The 14,958-nt window shown below is 37.3% G+C and overlaps 1 protein-coding gene across 1 annotated transcript in view; it reads right to left on the reverse strand.

Moving 5' to 3' along the window:
* Nucleotides 1-12,103: 12,103 nt before the first annotated feature.
* The window catches only part of LOC117316299 (mucin-2-like), a 54,553-nt gene continuing 51,698 nt past the window's right edge, over nucleotides 12,104-14,958 (reverse strand). The window contains exons 2-3 of the mRNA XM_033870839.1: nucleotides 12,872-13,476; nucleotides 12,104-12,779 (exon numbers count right to left, since the gene is read on the reverse strand). Coding sequence (XP_033726730.1) covers nucleotides 12,104-12,779; nucleotides 12,872-13,476 — 1,281 coding nt within the window. The remainder of the gene's footprint in view (nucleotides 12,780-12,871; nucleotides 13,477-14,958) is intronic.

Below are 14,958 nucleotides of genomic sequence, written 5' to 3' on the forward strand. Positions count from 1 at the left end.
CATTGTTCAAGATCTTTCTGAAGTTTTTCGATTAAATCTTTTCCGCGTAATAGTATATGTTAAACACTTATATCATAAAACAGCATTCACTGTGATGTAGAATGTGCTATGTTACTTGTTACTTGTCATCGAGCTCTTCATTAGGCTTGGAAGCCTCACTTAATCTTGGTTGTTTTATCTATAATGACATGCGTTAGTCCTTCAAACATGTCGAAACTATCCCTGATTGGACAGAATGGGGCCATATTAATGATAACAATTCATATCCGATGTATTGAATCATGATGCATTGAAATGACAATTTTCAAAATTTTGCATTGCATACTCAGCATTAACCAGAGCTCTCTCTCTCTCTCTCTCTCTCTCTCTCTCTCTCTCTCTCGTTCGTGCCACCATGGTTTTATTGCTGCTTATTTCTTATCTCTGTACTATATTTTGTTACATTAAGATTTAAGATAGTTTTGCATCTGTAAACATAAACAAAAACGAGCATTAAGTATGGTCTATCTATAACATGAAACACAGAAATGCATTATACAATGCCAAGATACAATTTAGGAAAATATTGTCTTTTTTTGTACTGATTGTTACAGCCTTCGAATCGAATAACAAATCATTAGAAAGTAGGTCATGCATATAATCTTACACAGTTGCTGTGTATAACCACAGCTAAAACATGAAATCAAATAACTTCCCTTTTCGATGATATTGGTTATGTCATACTGAAGACATAGAGAGTGATGTCTCCTCTCTGTAACACCGTGACTATATCTGTCAGAGGTCCATATATACACACACTTGCTGAGCTCGTATTATTGATGGCGAGGAGTCAATATATAACGTATTACTCTACAGGAAACGTAAATACTAGGATTGAATTCGAAATTAATTAATTATATATATTACTTGGGCACCTAATTTATTAACCTGACACATTATATGTGTTTAGACGTCTCACTGAAACATAATAATTAGCCTATGTATATAACGCATCCGATTGGTTGTAATATGCCGGTTCACAAGATCAATGACAAGAAAAGGCTAAGCGTGTAACATTTCATGCGTGAAGGAAGTGACAGATAAATATTAACAGGTTAAATAGACGACCAATAGAATGATTAGTAGTTGGTTTACTGCAATAGGCAATCTGTGTTTGATGGAAACAAAACAAAAAACAAAAAAAACACGCAGTATCTAAATAAAGTAGTGATACACGTCAGCTATCTATATATCAAGCTAATGCTTTATTAAGGCACTCATGAATCAAGAGCAGTTTAACATTTACAACACTTAAACCATAAGTAATATACTCGTCTAATTGAGATAAATCATATATGCGATTGTCTATGTATGTTTCAGTCGATGTTCCTCAATGTTCTGTATACCAAGGGTCTCTACACTGACCCATAGTACAATGTAGTAACCAGAGCTTCACCATTGACAGGAATTTGGTACTGACGTATCCCTGAAGGCCCCTAGAAGGACCAATGACCGTTTCTGTTTTACACAATTCTAGTATAATTTGTAACGTCTAATGCAATTTTGATATATTACATTATTTATAATCACAGAGCTTGAACGGATGCTGGACCTTACGACTGGGTGTCTGGCAACCCTGGCATGTGCACGTGATATAAAAATGTCCTTGTCCAGATTCCGCTCACTGTGCCCTAATGACTTACCCAATGTAATAAACAGATCGTATTCCGGTAGTACAATGTACCTGCACGTGTTCAACAGTAACCGGAGCATGTATGGACAGTATTGTAGTGGCTCTGTTTGTATTTGTATACCAACAGTATTTTTTTGATTTTATAAGTAATCCCTTAGAGTAACATTTTGTCTTTGTATGCCAGATATCTCCATCCTAGACTATATATATCTTGTAAACAATGAGTGGAGATGAAGATGTTTTGTTTTGTTTTAGAGGTTTAAAGTTCTGGCAACAGTCAGGATCATATGAGGATGGTGGCGACGGAGAAAATATGTCAATACTGATATAGAAATAAACAAGCACGCAACAGGTTAACAACTTCAATTCAGATTCAGTATCAAGCAATGCATTATGAGAATATCTATAATACATATAATTTGTCGAGCATTGATAAAGACAGTACAGACAAGAAAATTGTTAAATTTTCTAGGCAATCTGCCCCTTTATCAAGACACAAGTATCCAGTACCTATATCGGACCATATCGTCGTTATTACTTCCTAGACCCTATAATACATATAATATATATGTGTAGTTGCACTTATCATATCAGTAAGTTGAGACGTCAATGAGACGTCCTAACAGTACAATAATAACGCCTTTAAGTTAAGCTGATGGGGTGAAAGGTCAGGGGAGAGATATTACAAGATATTATAGAATGGCTATTGGTTACGTGAAAATCATAATAAACATAATTGTTGACAAGGATACATGGCTGTATTACTCGTGAATCATTAGCAATTAGAGAGAAGCACCTTTTAACACACTGTGCCATGTACATGTCATTATCTGGTAGATAAAGCAGTGCACTTCAACATTTAACAACACGTGTCCTGGTGATACATGTCTCCACATAAAACGTGACATCGTCCACTAGATTTGTCAGGTGATTACACATTCTTTGTTTAAATACCAGAATAGTGTTTATTTCTCCATGTCATATGGACATTTACAAATGAATTCCTTTCAAACACTTTTTGAGTGTTTCTGACCATCTGTAATCTGCGCAGTTATGCTTAAGCTTCTTTTTAGGATTGTCAACTTCATTGTCACCATTAAATTATGTTTGTATTATACTTATACAAAACGATCAAAAGTCTCGATATATTTTGCAATGGATACACACAAAGGCAACCACTGCAATAAACACTGGTTTGAATTTGTATAAATATAGAAGTAACATTGATTTGACTAATAAGGTGTGATAAAGTGTCGCTTAACCCAGCTCAGAGCAACATGCATTAGAACAGTCTATATGACCTATATAAGGTGAACATATTCATAGAATATTAGTGTACTTCAAGAAACATTCAATGTTTATTGAACAACAAATTATATAGCAAACACATATAATATACCTTACTATAATGCATTATGAATCAAAACAAAACCTATATTAATTTACTTGATAAGCTGCTAAGCTGACAATCCGTTTTCAGCGACATTTACCTGGGGGAAAGTAAGAAGCCTGGATATTTTTCCTATGTGTGAAATCCTGTTTGAGGCCAACTCATTAGTTTTGGATTCCTGGAATTCCTATCACGAGACATGTAAGGTGTGACCGTAATGTTGTACACGTGACAATGTCTCCAATCAACCAGATAGATCGTGTCGCTATGGCTGGAAAACACCGATTAACTGTTGCTGTGATTCTTTGATGTTGTTGAAACTGGCTTGTCTTTTTGTGTCATAAAATGTTACTGGAATGTTTATGCGTACGGTTATCATTCACTACGCAGTCATTTAAACAAGTTAATTGATTGGCATATATAGTATTATATCTAGCAATATCTTATGGGTATTGATTCTAAAGACTTCACTTTTAATTACTTAGAGGTAAACTGAAATGCTAAAGATACGTTTGCTAAGATTTATTATCATGATAAAATTATATAAATTTGATATGATTATTAAATTAAAGTTTAATGTATGTGATCTGACATTCATTGACGCTGTTCGTACCGATCGAAATGCAAATTTTAAAAAAGAACAAAAAACATTACCATGCCCTTGTCACAACTGACATTCATACATGACAGATACATGTATGTTGGGATTTACAAGAATGTTACTGGTGTAGTTTATGCGTATTACTACTATCGAAATCAAAATTTATTGTCTAATGAATCGGACAGAGAAATCTGCATATTCAAACAGGTAGCTCTGCCTGCCTAGGTAACTACTAGAATTATCAAATGAACGAACGAATATGAAATGTATACAAAATGCCTTAAAATGAAGTAAGTCAGCCGTTCGCATTTCTCGTGTTTGATAATACATTATTACACGTATATTTGAATATAATGTATTCTTTCACTAAGCAATTATTATTTTGTTCATACATATTATATACCGTATTTCACAAGACCTAAAATAGGTTGTTTTACATTATCTTGCAGAGTGACATTTAAAAATGATTTATCTAGAAATGATTTCTATGACGTCATTCAGGGTTAGCAGTACAAGGTAGGTGACGAGATCAAGGTGGATCGGGCATAATGAAGTTCGTGTGAAAATATACACCTAGATGTAGTTAAGTGTAGACTATTTATCAGCCTAATAAGACACGACTATTAATTAAACATTAAATCGGTAATATAATGAACATTATGTACTAAGCACGTTATCTATAGATTCAAACCACAGGATTCTGTTTCTGGTTAGTATTTATAGAAAAAGGAAAATGCCCCTACTCTTACTATATCAACTTTTAAAGTAACAGTGGGGGCTATTTTGTCCTCAATTAGTACTAAGCAGAAGCTGACGCCTGTGATACAAACTGACCAAAATCAAATGAATTATGATAAAACTAAACAATTTCAAAGAAAACGCGTGTGAATATCCTGTTTATTTTAGATAATAAACACGTTATTATACAACTCGTTGTTGTGTTATATAGTTTCATGCTATGTTGTTTTCATGTGAAAGATGCTGCACACAGATCATGCTAATTTTACATGCACATGCGCGTGTATGCAGTTGCCTTCATGAAAGCATGCAATGACACTTACACATTGGTCTGAACAGTGACATGTGTAGCGACTATCGCACTCGACTTTCACCAAGGCGACTTTGGTTCGATACCCCGACTGGACATGCCAAGGTATGGGTAACCTCCTCGACGACGTTGGTTTTCCTCTGGAACTCTCTGGTTCTTCCAACGTTCCATTCGACCATAGGTGATTGCTATTGTTGATAACTACTATAATACAATTGCTGTAAAATAAATAAAGTTTATTTTTAAGCGCATACTCCAAACACACACTCACAGACGCAGATAAGCGATATACACCGAATGAATTATTGTTATAAGTTGTCTCCTAAATCAACACGACGCACGACAGGTTAGTCTAAGTGCTTGTAATTTGTCCTTTATGCGAGTTCACGTGCACGCATATATAACATTATCATAAATTGTATGTAATGACTAACATCACCATATTTACTCTACATAATGGTGTCTCGATGTTGGACTCGACAACAATTTCTTATGACTAACATCAACATATTTATTCTACAGAATGGTGTCTCGATGAAGGACTCGACAACATAATGCAATGACTAACATCAACATATTTATTCTACAGAATGGTGTCTCGATGAAGTACTCCACAACAATATGCAATGACTAACATCAACTCTATTTATCTAGGACTCGACTACAATATGGTAATTCCTTTGTTTATTATCTAATTACTTTTGAGGATTTGTTAGATAAGAAGAAAAACACGTATTGTCTCTTTATATGTTATTATTATATTGCGTCCGTGTTGCAACTATTCAGAAGGAAGTAATTGCGGATTGGATAAATACTTCACTGAAAGAATACGTTTACTGTAGAGAATTATCTATAATTTATATGATTTTTAGCAGAAAGTTATTGCAACTTCAGATTAGGTAAACAATACTTTTTTGGTATTTTGTATGGGGTAGACTTATTGAATCAAATAACATATTGGGATATTTCACTACAACTTACAATATATCAATACAACGGAATTTGGAATTCTGCTTAGTAACACGGGCACGACTGTACATGTAGTAGGATGTCACGTGAGAGCAGACCAGCCAGTAAGTACCGATTCCGAAGTGACGTATTCTACCGCAGACACAGAGACTTAATTCTCTATAAACATAATACGGAAATACATCTCAAAATACGACTGTGTTTTAATGACATATTGAAGCGAACATATTGTTATGACATGCGTCGGTTGCCAATCATATTGACAACTGTTTGTATTCTGAAATTTAGGTCATAGCAACTTTCCTAAAAACCACTGAATCAAAACTCACAAATTCAAAAAAAAACACACAAAGTAAAACAAAGTAAAAAAACGTCAAAAAAAACCAAAAAAACCGAAAGACAAAAAGCACCAAGTCAAAAACCACAAAGTAAAAAGTCTAAATGATCAAGTTCATGCCGTCTTGATTATAAATTCAAAATGCCATCAAAATGGTGATAATTTTTGCAAAGGAAGAACCGAAACAAACCTTTATATTTATTTCGATACAACGCCGTTTCCTTAGATATTACTTGGATAGTATCTGTATGTCTCCAAGTAGGAAATAAAACCTATTAAACGTGTTTTTTTTCTGCTGTGACGGCTTGCCGACCTCACATATCTGATTTCAAGCATCGCTTCAAGTGTTTATTCTTTAGCGTTTTCTATTTGATACACTGATATGATATCGACCCCCTGTATAACAATAGAAACCAAAAACCTTCTTCAAATCAATTGCTCCATTGGAAGGGTTAACAGGCCATATGACTTTATAGTGCAATTGCACTGAACAGGCGTGCCCTGGACATTGTAGCTTAGCCTTTAACTCGACGCATTGAGCTACATGTATCAACGGAATGAAGGAGAAACTATGTATACAAAACAAATCTGCACTAATTGAGTTTTAATATGCCAAATAAGGAATGTTAAAATGCTATATACAACTGTTTCAAGAGTTGCCTTTTGCTAAGGGCCAGGCTAAGGGCTGGGGGCTGATCTGAGGGCTGAGAGCTGAGAGCTGAGAGCCGATTTAGGGTCAAGGGCTAAGAGGCCAATCTAAAGGCCGATAGCTAAGAGGTCAATCTAAGGACCGAGAGCTAATTATATAAGGGGCCAATCTAAGGGCCGAGAGCTAAGGGGCCAATCTAAGGGCCGAGAGCTAAGGGCCGATCTAAGGGCTGAGGGCTGATCTAAGGGCCGAGCTAAGGGCTGAAAACATTCAAAATTCAAAAGGGAATACATGGAAATTAAAATGAACAATGAATGTTGAAATAAAACAAGAATATGTTCACTAACAGGCATACTAAAGTCATGTTTGTATTCTAATGATAATTATGGGATAGCAGGTCAACAATGTATAAGCAAAAAGGTTGAAGTGTTTAAAAACACTTAATTTGTTTTAGGCTCTTACTTTTTCAAACTAGAAAAAGGGAACTGCTGTTCATCATATTTCCATAAAGCTTCCAGAGAACGTAGTAGAGCGAGACAGCCGTATTGCTTTCTCCCTTTGATGACATGTATTGACAAGTTGTCTGTATCATTTGAAACATCAGCTTTTTACCAAATTCAAAAAATAGCATCCTGTGAAAAGTCAAATAGATTTCAGTTTGATAAGATAAATACGGAAACACTTCATCTCCGTTCTGCAGTTTTTAGCCATCATGTCAGCTTCTGTAAGGGAATTAAACGTCGAGGGGATGTTGATCTCATTACAAAAATTGACGTCCGGATAACACACGGCAATGTGTCCGGTAATTACAATACCCACAATGGTTTGTTTATTTAGCGAGCATTGTTATCATTAAAGCAAAGTAAATATTAGGAAATAGCTTCCTGGCAGATTCAGGTTATATGTCTGATGGTATTGACATGGAAACAAATTTGACACCCAACGTCAAAACCACCATATACCAATGATTTAATTTGGTTTTCTGTCTATTTTCATATTCTTGTAATAGATTAAATGTTGATCTGACATTGTATGAAGATCTGCTACTCGTGTACTTTCCTACAATGTATCTTTAGTCTGTCATGCTGTCTAAACACTATTGGACAATAGTATTATTTTATATTTCATATCTAGAAGCATTCCTTCGAATTACACGTATATATACGTGAACATTTTACAAACATTCTTGTCATTTTTTTTATCGAACATATGTTAGCGATTATTTTTAACAATGGGAAAAATTCACAAAAACACAGGTTTTTAGAAGAATTTTATACACAATGGATTCTATTTAATTACGTATTTGTTAAGAATAACCTATGAATAATATAAAATAACAACCATATTTTTTCCTCAACGTAAAGGCAAAATGATCCCTAGCTTGAAGTTGGACTTGGTTATTACTATCTGTGGTCATAGAACAATACACATGTACAATTAAACCAGCATCGAGGACGTTATTAGAGTATAAGCCAACCATTGTCTATAACTTTGTATAAAAAGTTAGAGGAAAACGTTAATTCCTCTCAACCATATATGATATTGTTGCGTTCCACTCAAGTGATAAAGCCACTTTAAGCAAAGCCCTGTACATCATCTGCCCCTGGTGAAAATCACATCATTGCTCTTTTTAATAAGTGATATTGCGATTTTCATCGGGCCGAGGATCAGTTCTCTGTAGAGTTCCTTTCGAAGCGTCCATTTTTTCGGAATATACGTTGTGTGTGCTTAATGTCCCATTGTCGAAGTGAGTAGATGATTTTTAAAACGTGTTCGCTATTTTCGGCTACGTTTATTACATCTTTAGTATACATACAATCTGGCTAGGAAATGACCAACAGGTTTGTTTTGTTTAGCGGCCTTTTAACAGCCAGGGTTATCGAAGGACGTGTCCGCTTTTGGAGGTGGAGGACAGACGGAGTACCCGGAGAAAAACTACAGGCCAACGGCTAATACCAGGCAACTGCCCCACGTGGGTTTCGAACTCGCAACCCAGAGATGGAGGGCTAGTGATAAAGTGTCGGGACACCTTAGCCATCCGGCCACCGCGGCCCCTAAACTGTTTATGTTGATAGTCTATAGTTTTTTTTACCGTCTTGTTCTATGTTATATCGATATGATCTATTTTACGATCTGAAATCAGTTGTACTTTGTAGACACAATATTTACCTAATTTCATACCTAATCTTTGTTGTTGTTTGCATTTGTTATCTTTTATTTGAACGCCATCGCTGCTGTTTGCTAACTAATGATTTTAAAAGGTTTGAAAATATTGAGAATGATATTTTCTATAATATATGACATTATATTGTACCGTAACACTATTACAGTACATATTGATTTTAATTGATAATTGTTTTCCAATTTTACATCGAAATAAATTTACATATCTTCTTATGATTGTACAAATGTCACAGTCGCCTATATGACAGTTAGATGAGAGAATAAGATATACATGGTATACGTTGAGAGGTGAACAGAGTGACACCTAGTTTGTTTATCCCCTATGTTAGTGTCGACAACTGTAAAAAAAAAAAACAGAATTTAGGCCCAAAAAATGTTAAATACAGAGAAGCAGGTGAACGATCTCTATTTCTCAATCAGTAAAAAAGTACCATTATTCATAAGTTATATGTATGTACAGGTACCAATATTCATAGGTAATATGTATGTACTGGTACAAATATTTATCAGTATTATGTATGTACAGGTACCAATATTCATAGGTAATATGTGTGTAAAGTTATCAATATTCGTAAGTACATACATAAGTAGTATGTGTGTACAGGTACCACGATTAAATCGAACGCAGAAATGGCGTGTCATATCGGGCTATGGAAATCCCGTCGAGAAAAAAAAGGGAAATAAAAAAGATAAACACAGAACTCGATAGTTATATATAACAGATAAATGGGCACACGGAATCTATATTTTTTTCTATAAGAGTTTTTATAGGGATGATTTAGTTTTGTAGTAAAACTGACGAGCTGTCGTACATGTGCTGACTTAATTAAATTGTTAGAATCATTGTGATAGCTACATTAAATAACATTCGTTCACTAATTGAACATTTACTCTTACTGCATAATCAGTAGAGTACATTTACAAATGGGGTCAAAGATAGACTTCTTTGAGCGACAAGCAATGTTAGATTTCAAAGTATTGTCTGCTGATCGACCTGTTTAATTAAAAATCAATTAAATTTAATATGTCCCTAAATACCAGCACTTTCTATTTTTAAGAAAGATCCCATTGTAGTACTGGGTATAAAGTGTAAATATGATACTATTTCAAAATTTTGTTCGGTGCAATATCCTTACATCTGTCACGTTAAGTTGATGTGTTACACAACAATCGTGAAGTTGACCCCCTTGAGGAAAACGACGTGTGCATTTCCATTTCCCAGACGTCCCAGGCCCAATACAAATATTGATATCAGTAACATTTATCGTATAGCGGTATATATCATTTACAAAGGTAGAGTGGACGTCAGACTTGTGACCAGTGATATCTACCCACATCAAGTCTGATAAAGCCGGGTCAATATCCACGTTTTTTTTGTTTTTTGTTTGTATTTGTTTTTCAAGTGTTACTAATCAGCGTAACGTTTTATGAATAATTCCAGTCTCCTATATATATATCATAAGACAGGGGCTTAATTGTGTCTAAATATCTATTGTTGTGTTATCTTTGTTATTACAATATCCCTTTAAAGACGTTCCATGACGTTGTGGTAAACAGGACAGATTGTTGATATCCCGCCCCCACGAATCAATATACAGATAAAATATGTCAATTGTCACCAATCAATATACAGATAAAATATGTCAATTGTCAAGAATCAATATACAGATAAATATGTCAAAGGTAAGCAAGTAGAATTGGCGACTACTGTATATGATAGCATTACACTACGGGCTATTACACCGTGGGTTTTGGTATGGTAGCCCCTTGCCACATATCTTTTCATTTACTGTCAGTAAAATGGTTTATCAAGTAAATATCATTTAACGGCAATCTGGCAATAAACTTGCGTTATGCAAGCTCTCTCCCTAGAAATATCGGTTCGTAAGATCTCGGCCGCGGTGGCCGAGTGGTTATATAAGGTGTCCCGACACTTTATCACTAGCCCTCCACCTCTGGGTTGCGAGTTCGAAACCTACGTGGGCAGTTGCCAGGTACTGACTCTAGGCCGGTGGTTTTTCTCCGGGTACTCCGACTTTCCTCCACCTCCAAAACCTGGTATGTCCTTAAATGACCCTGGCTGTTAATAGGACTTGAAACAAAACAAACCAAACACAAAATCTCGTATTGCATCGGGTGTAATGACCATACAGTGAATAAGTTTAACATTACACTTTAAAAATCAAAAGGTTAATAGGACGTATGAGGAACTATTGTCTTATAACAGAAATATAGACCTTATTGCAATTTGACAGTTTGATTTAGAGTTACTCGTTCCAAGCAGATCTTCTGAGATATCACCAAGAACCGTTATAGTGGACGTTTATAGAATAGTACTTACCAGGACATGTAAGGATCTATTTCGAGGCGAAGATTTGTATTATGAAATATTTAGTAAATATTTCTGTCCATAATTCGCTACTGATGTAACTGTATTCTGGTTTTTATTTATTTATTTAATTATTTATCTATTAATTTATTCAAATATTTATCTAGTGTGCGTAAAGCACGAGCCCTATTGTACACCTTTGGCACACTATGGCACAGGTCTATAAGAAAGCGTACCTTTGTATATCTTTTCTAGTGTGTATGATACAAAGCTACAGGTAATCGTAATACATATGTATGGCGTGTCTCAGGGCAGACAGATATAAAAAAAAATATAAAAAATATGTTTATTCTGGATGTATATCGCTTCACATACATTTTAGCAATTTGTTTTGTTTTTTGTTTTTGTTTTTGTTGGTTTATTCACCGTTGATATTTTACATAGTCTATGTCATTGAGTATCAGTGCCCTGTACACATTTCTATTATATTAACTAGTAGGTATGGTTTATGGTAAACACGTGTTATTTAGATAGACAATTATATATATAGACAATTAGTCGTCCTGTCTGTTACAGCTCCGGTATGTTAGTAAATAAACGTCTTATTGGATGAACAATAATCGGTCTACAATGTATTTGCTAAAATTGATCACTGCATTCAGTAGATCATATGTGTGGTTTAATTGATTAATATTTGAGATCAGTTCAATTAATATAAAATTATATTTTCAAAGTTCCTAAATTAGCTGAAATATGTCACATGATCCACAACAACAGTCATACTGACCGGTCATTAAAAAACACGGGTAAAACGCCTGTGTTTCTGAATTCTGAGATATTTCTTTATGGCATAGTCCATAAATGGCTGATATATTCCCTGCAATACCAACTTAGACAAGGAATACCTCTCGAAAGTTAATTTTATTATTTATGGATAATTGAACTGATTCCGATGGTTAAACACTTGCTGAGTGACGTAATGGGTAAAAACTCGCTGGGCGGCAACGTGGTGAAATACCCGCTGGGTGGCTCAGTGGTGAAACACTCGCTGTGTGGCTCAGTGGTGAAACACTCGCTGGGTGGCACAGTGGTGAAGCATTCGCTGGGTGGCTCAGTGGTGAAGCACTCGCTTGGTGGAACAGTGGTTAAACACTCGCTTGGTGGCACAGTGGTTAAACACTCGCTTGGTGGCAAAGTGGTTAAACACTCGCTTGGTGGCACAGTGGTTAAATATTCGCTGGGTGGCACAGTGGTGAAACACTCGCTTGGTGGCACAGTGGTGAAACACTTGCTTGGTGGCACATTGGTGAAACACTCGCCGGGTGACATAGTGGTGAAACACTTGCTTGGTGGCACAATGGTGAAACACTCGCTGGGTGGCACAGTGGTGAAACACTCGCTGGGTGGCTCAGTGGTGAAACACTTGCTTGGTGGCACAGTGGTGAAACACTCGCTGGGTGGCACAGTGGTGAAACAATCCCAGGGTGGCTCAGTGGTGAAACACTCGCTGATTGGCACAGTGGTGAAACATTCGCTGGGCGGCTCAGTGGTGAAACATTCGCTGGGTGGCACAGTGGTGAAATAATCGCTGGGTGGCTCACTGGTGAAACATTCGCTGGGTGGCTCAGTGGTGAAACATTCCTGGGTGGCACAGTGGTGAAACAATCCCTGGGTGGCCCATTGGTGAAATACTCGCTTGGTGGCTCAGTGGTGAAACACTCGCTGGGTGGCTCAGTGGTGAAACAATCCCTGGGTGGCACAGTGGTGAAACACTCGTTTGGTGACACAGTGGTGAAACACTCGCTTGGTGGCACAGTGGTGAAGCACCCGCTGGGTGGCACAGTGGTGAAACATTCGCTGCGTGGCACAGTGGTGAAACACTTGCTTGGTGGCACAGTGGTTAAACACTCGCTGGGTGGCTCAGTGGTGCAACACTCGCTGGGTGGCTCAGTGGTTAAACACTCGCTTGGTGGCACAGTGGTGAAACACTCGCTGGGTGGCTCAGTGGTGAAACACTCGCTTGGTGGCACAGTGGTGAAACACTCGCTTGGTGGCACAGTGGTGAAACACTCGCTTGGTGGCACAGTGGTGAAAAACTCGCCTGGTGGCTCTGTGGTGAAACATTCGTTTGGTTTCGTAATGGTGAAACATTCGCTTGGTGGCACAGCGGTGAAACACTCGCTTTGTGGCTCAGTGGTGAAACAGTCGCTGGGTGGCACAGTGGTGAAACACTCGCTTGGTGGCACAGCAGGGAAACACTCGCTTTGTGGCTCAGTGGTGAAACACTCGCTGAGTGGCTCAGTGGTTAAACACTCGCTTAGTGGCTCAGTGGTTTAACACTCGCCTGGTGGCACAGTGGTGAAACACTCGCTGGGTGGCACAGTGGTGAAACACTCGCTTGGTTGTTCAGTGGTGCAACATTCGCTAAGTGGTGCAGTTGTAACACAGTAACGTATACTGCAGTGATAACACGTTCGCTAAGTGATGCAGTTTTATCGCAGTCACCGTACGCTGCAGTGATAACACGTTCGCTAAGTGATGCAGTTTAACGCAGTCACCGTATGCTGCAGTGATAACACGTTCGCTAATTATAAGTGGTGCGGTGATAACACGTTCGCTAATTATAAGTGGTGCGGTGATAACAAGTTCGCTAATTATAAGTGGTGCGGTGATAACGCGTTCGCTAATTATAAGTGGTGCGGTGATAACGCGTTCGCTAATTATAAGTGGTGCGGTGATAACACGTTCGCTAGTTATAAGTGGTGCGGTGATAACGCGTTCGCTAATTATAAGTGGTGCAGTGATAACACGTTCGCTAATTATAAGTGGTGCGGTGATAACGCGTTCGCTAATTATAAGTGGTGCGGTGATAACACGTTCTCTAATTATAAGTGGTGCAGTGATAACACGTTCTCTAATTATAAGTGGTGCAGTGATAACACGTTCGCTAATTATAAATGGTGCAGTGATAACACGTTCGCTAATTATAAGTGGTGCGGTGATAACACGTTCGCTGATTATAAGTGGTGCGGTGATAACGCGTTCGCTAATTATAAGTGGTGCGGTGATAACACGTTCTCTAATTATAAGTGGTGCAGTGATAACACGTTCGCTAATTATAAGTGGTGCAGTGATAACACGTTCGCTAATTATAAGTGGTGCGGTGATAACACGTTCGCTAATTATAAGTGGTGCGGTGATAACACGTTCGCTAATTATAAGTGGTGCAGTGATAACGCGTTCGCTAATTATAAGTGGTGCAGTGATAACACGTTCGCTAATTATAAGTGGTGCGGTGATAACACGTTCGCTAATTATAAGTGGTGCGGTGATAACACGTTCGCTAATTATAAGTGGTGCAGTGATAACACGTTTGCTAATTATAAGTGGTGCGGTGATAACACGTTCGCTAATTATAAGTGGTGCGGTGATAACACGTCCGCTAATTATAAGTGGTGCGTGATAACACGTTCGCTAATTATAAGTGGTGCAGTGATAACGCGTTCGCTAATTATAAGTGGTGCAGTGATAACGCGTTCGCTAATTATAAGTGGTGCGGTGATAACACGTTCGCTAATTATAAGTGGTGCAGTGATAACACGTTCTCTAATTATAAATGGTGCGGTGATAACACGTTCGCTAATTATAAGTAGTGCGGTGATAACACGTTCGCTAATTATAAGTGGTGCAGTGATAACACGTTCGCTAATTATAAGTGGTGCAGTGATAACACGTCCGCTAATTATAAGTGGTGCGGTGATAACACGTTCTCTAATTAT

Source organism: Pecten maximus, chromosome 18 (genome assembly GCF_902652985.1).
Source record: "Pecten maximus chromosome 18, xPecMax1.1, whole genome shotgun sequence".
Lineage (NCBI taxonomy): Eukaryota > Metazoa > Mollusca > Bivalvia > Pectinida > Pectinidae > Pecten > Pecten maximus.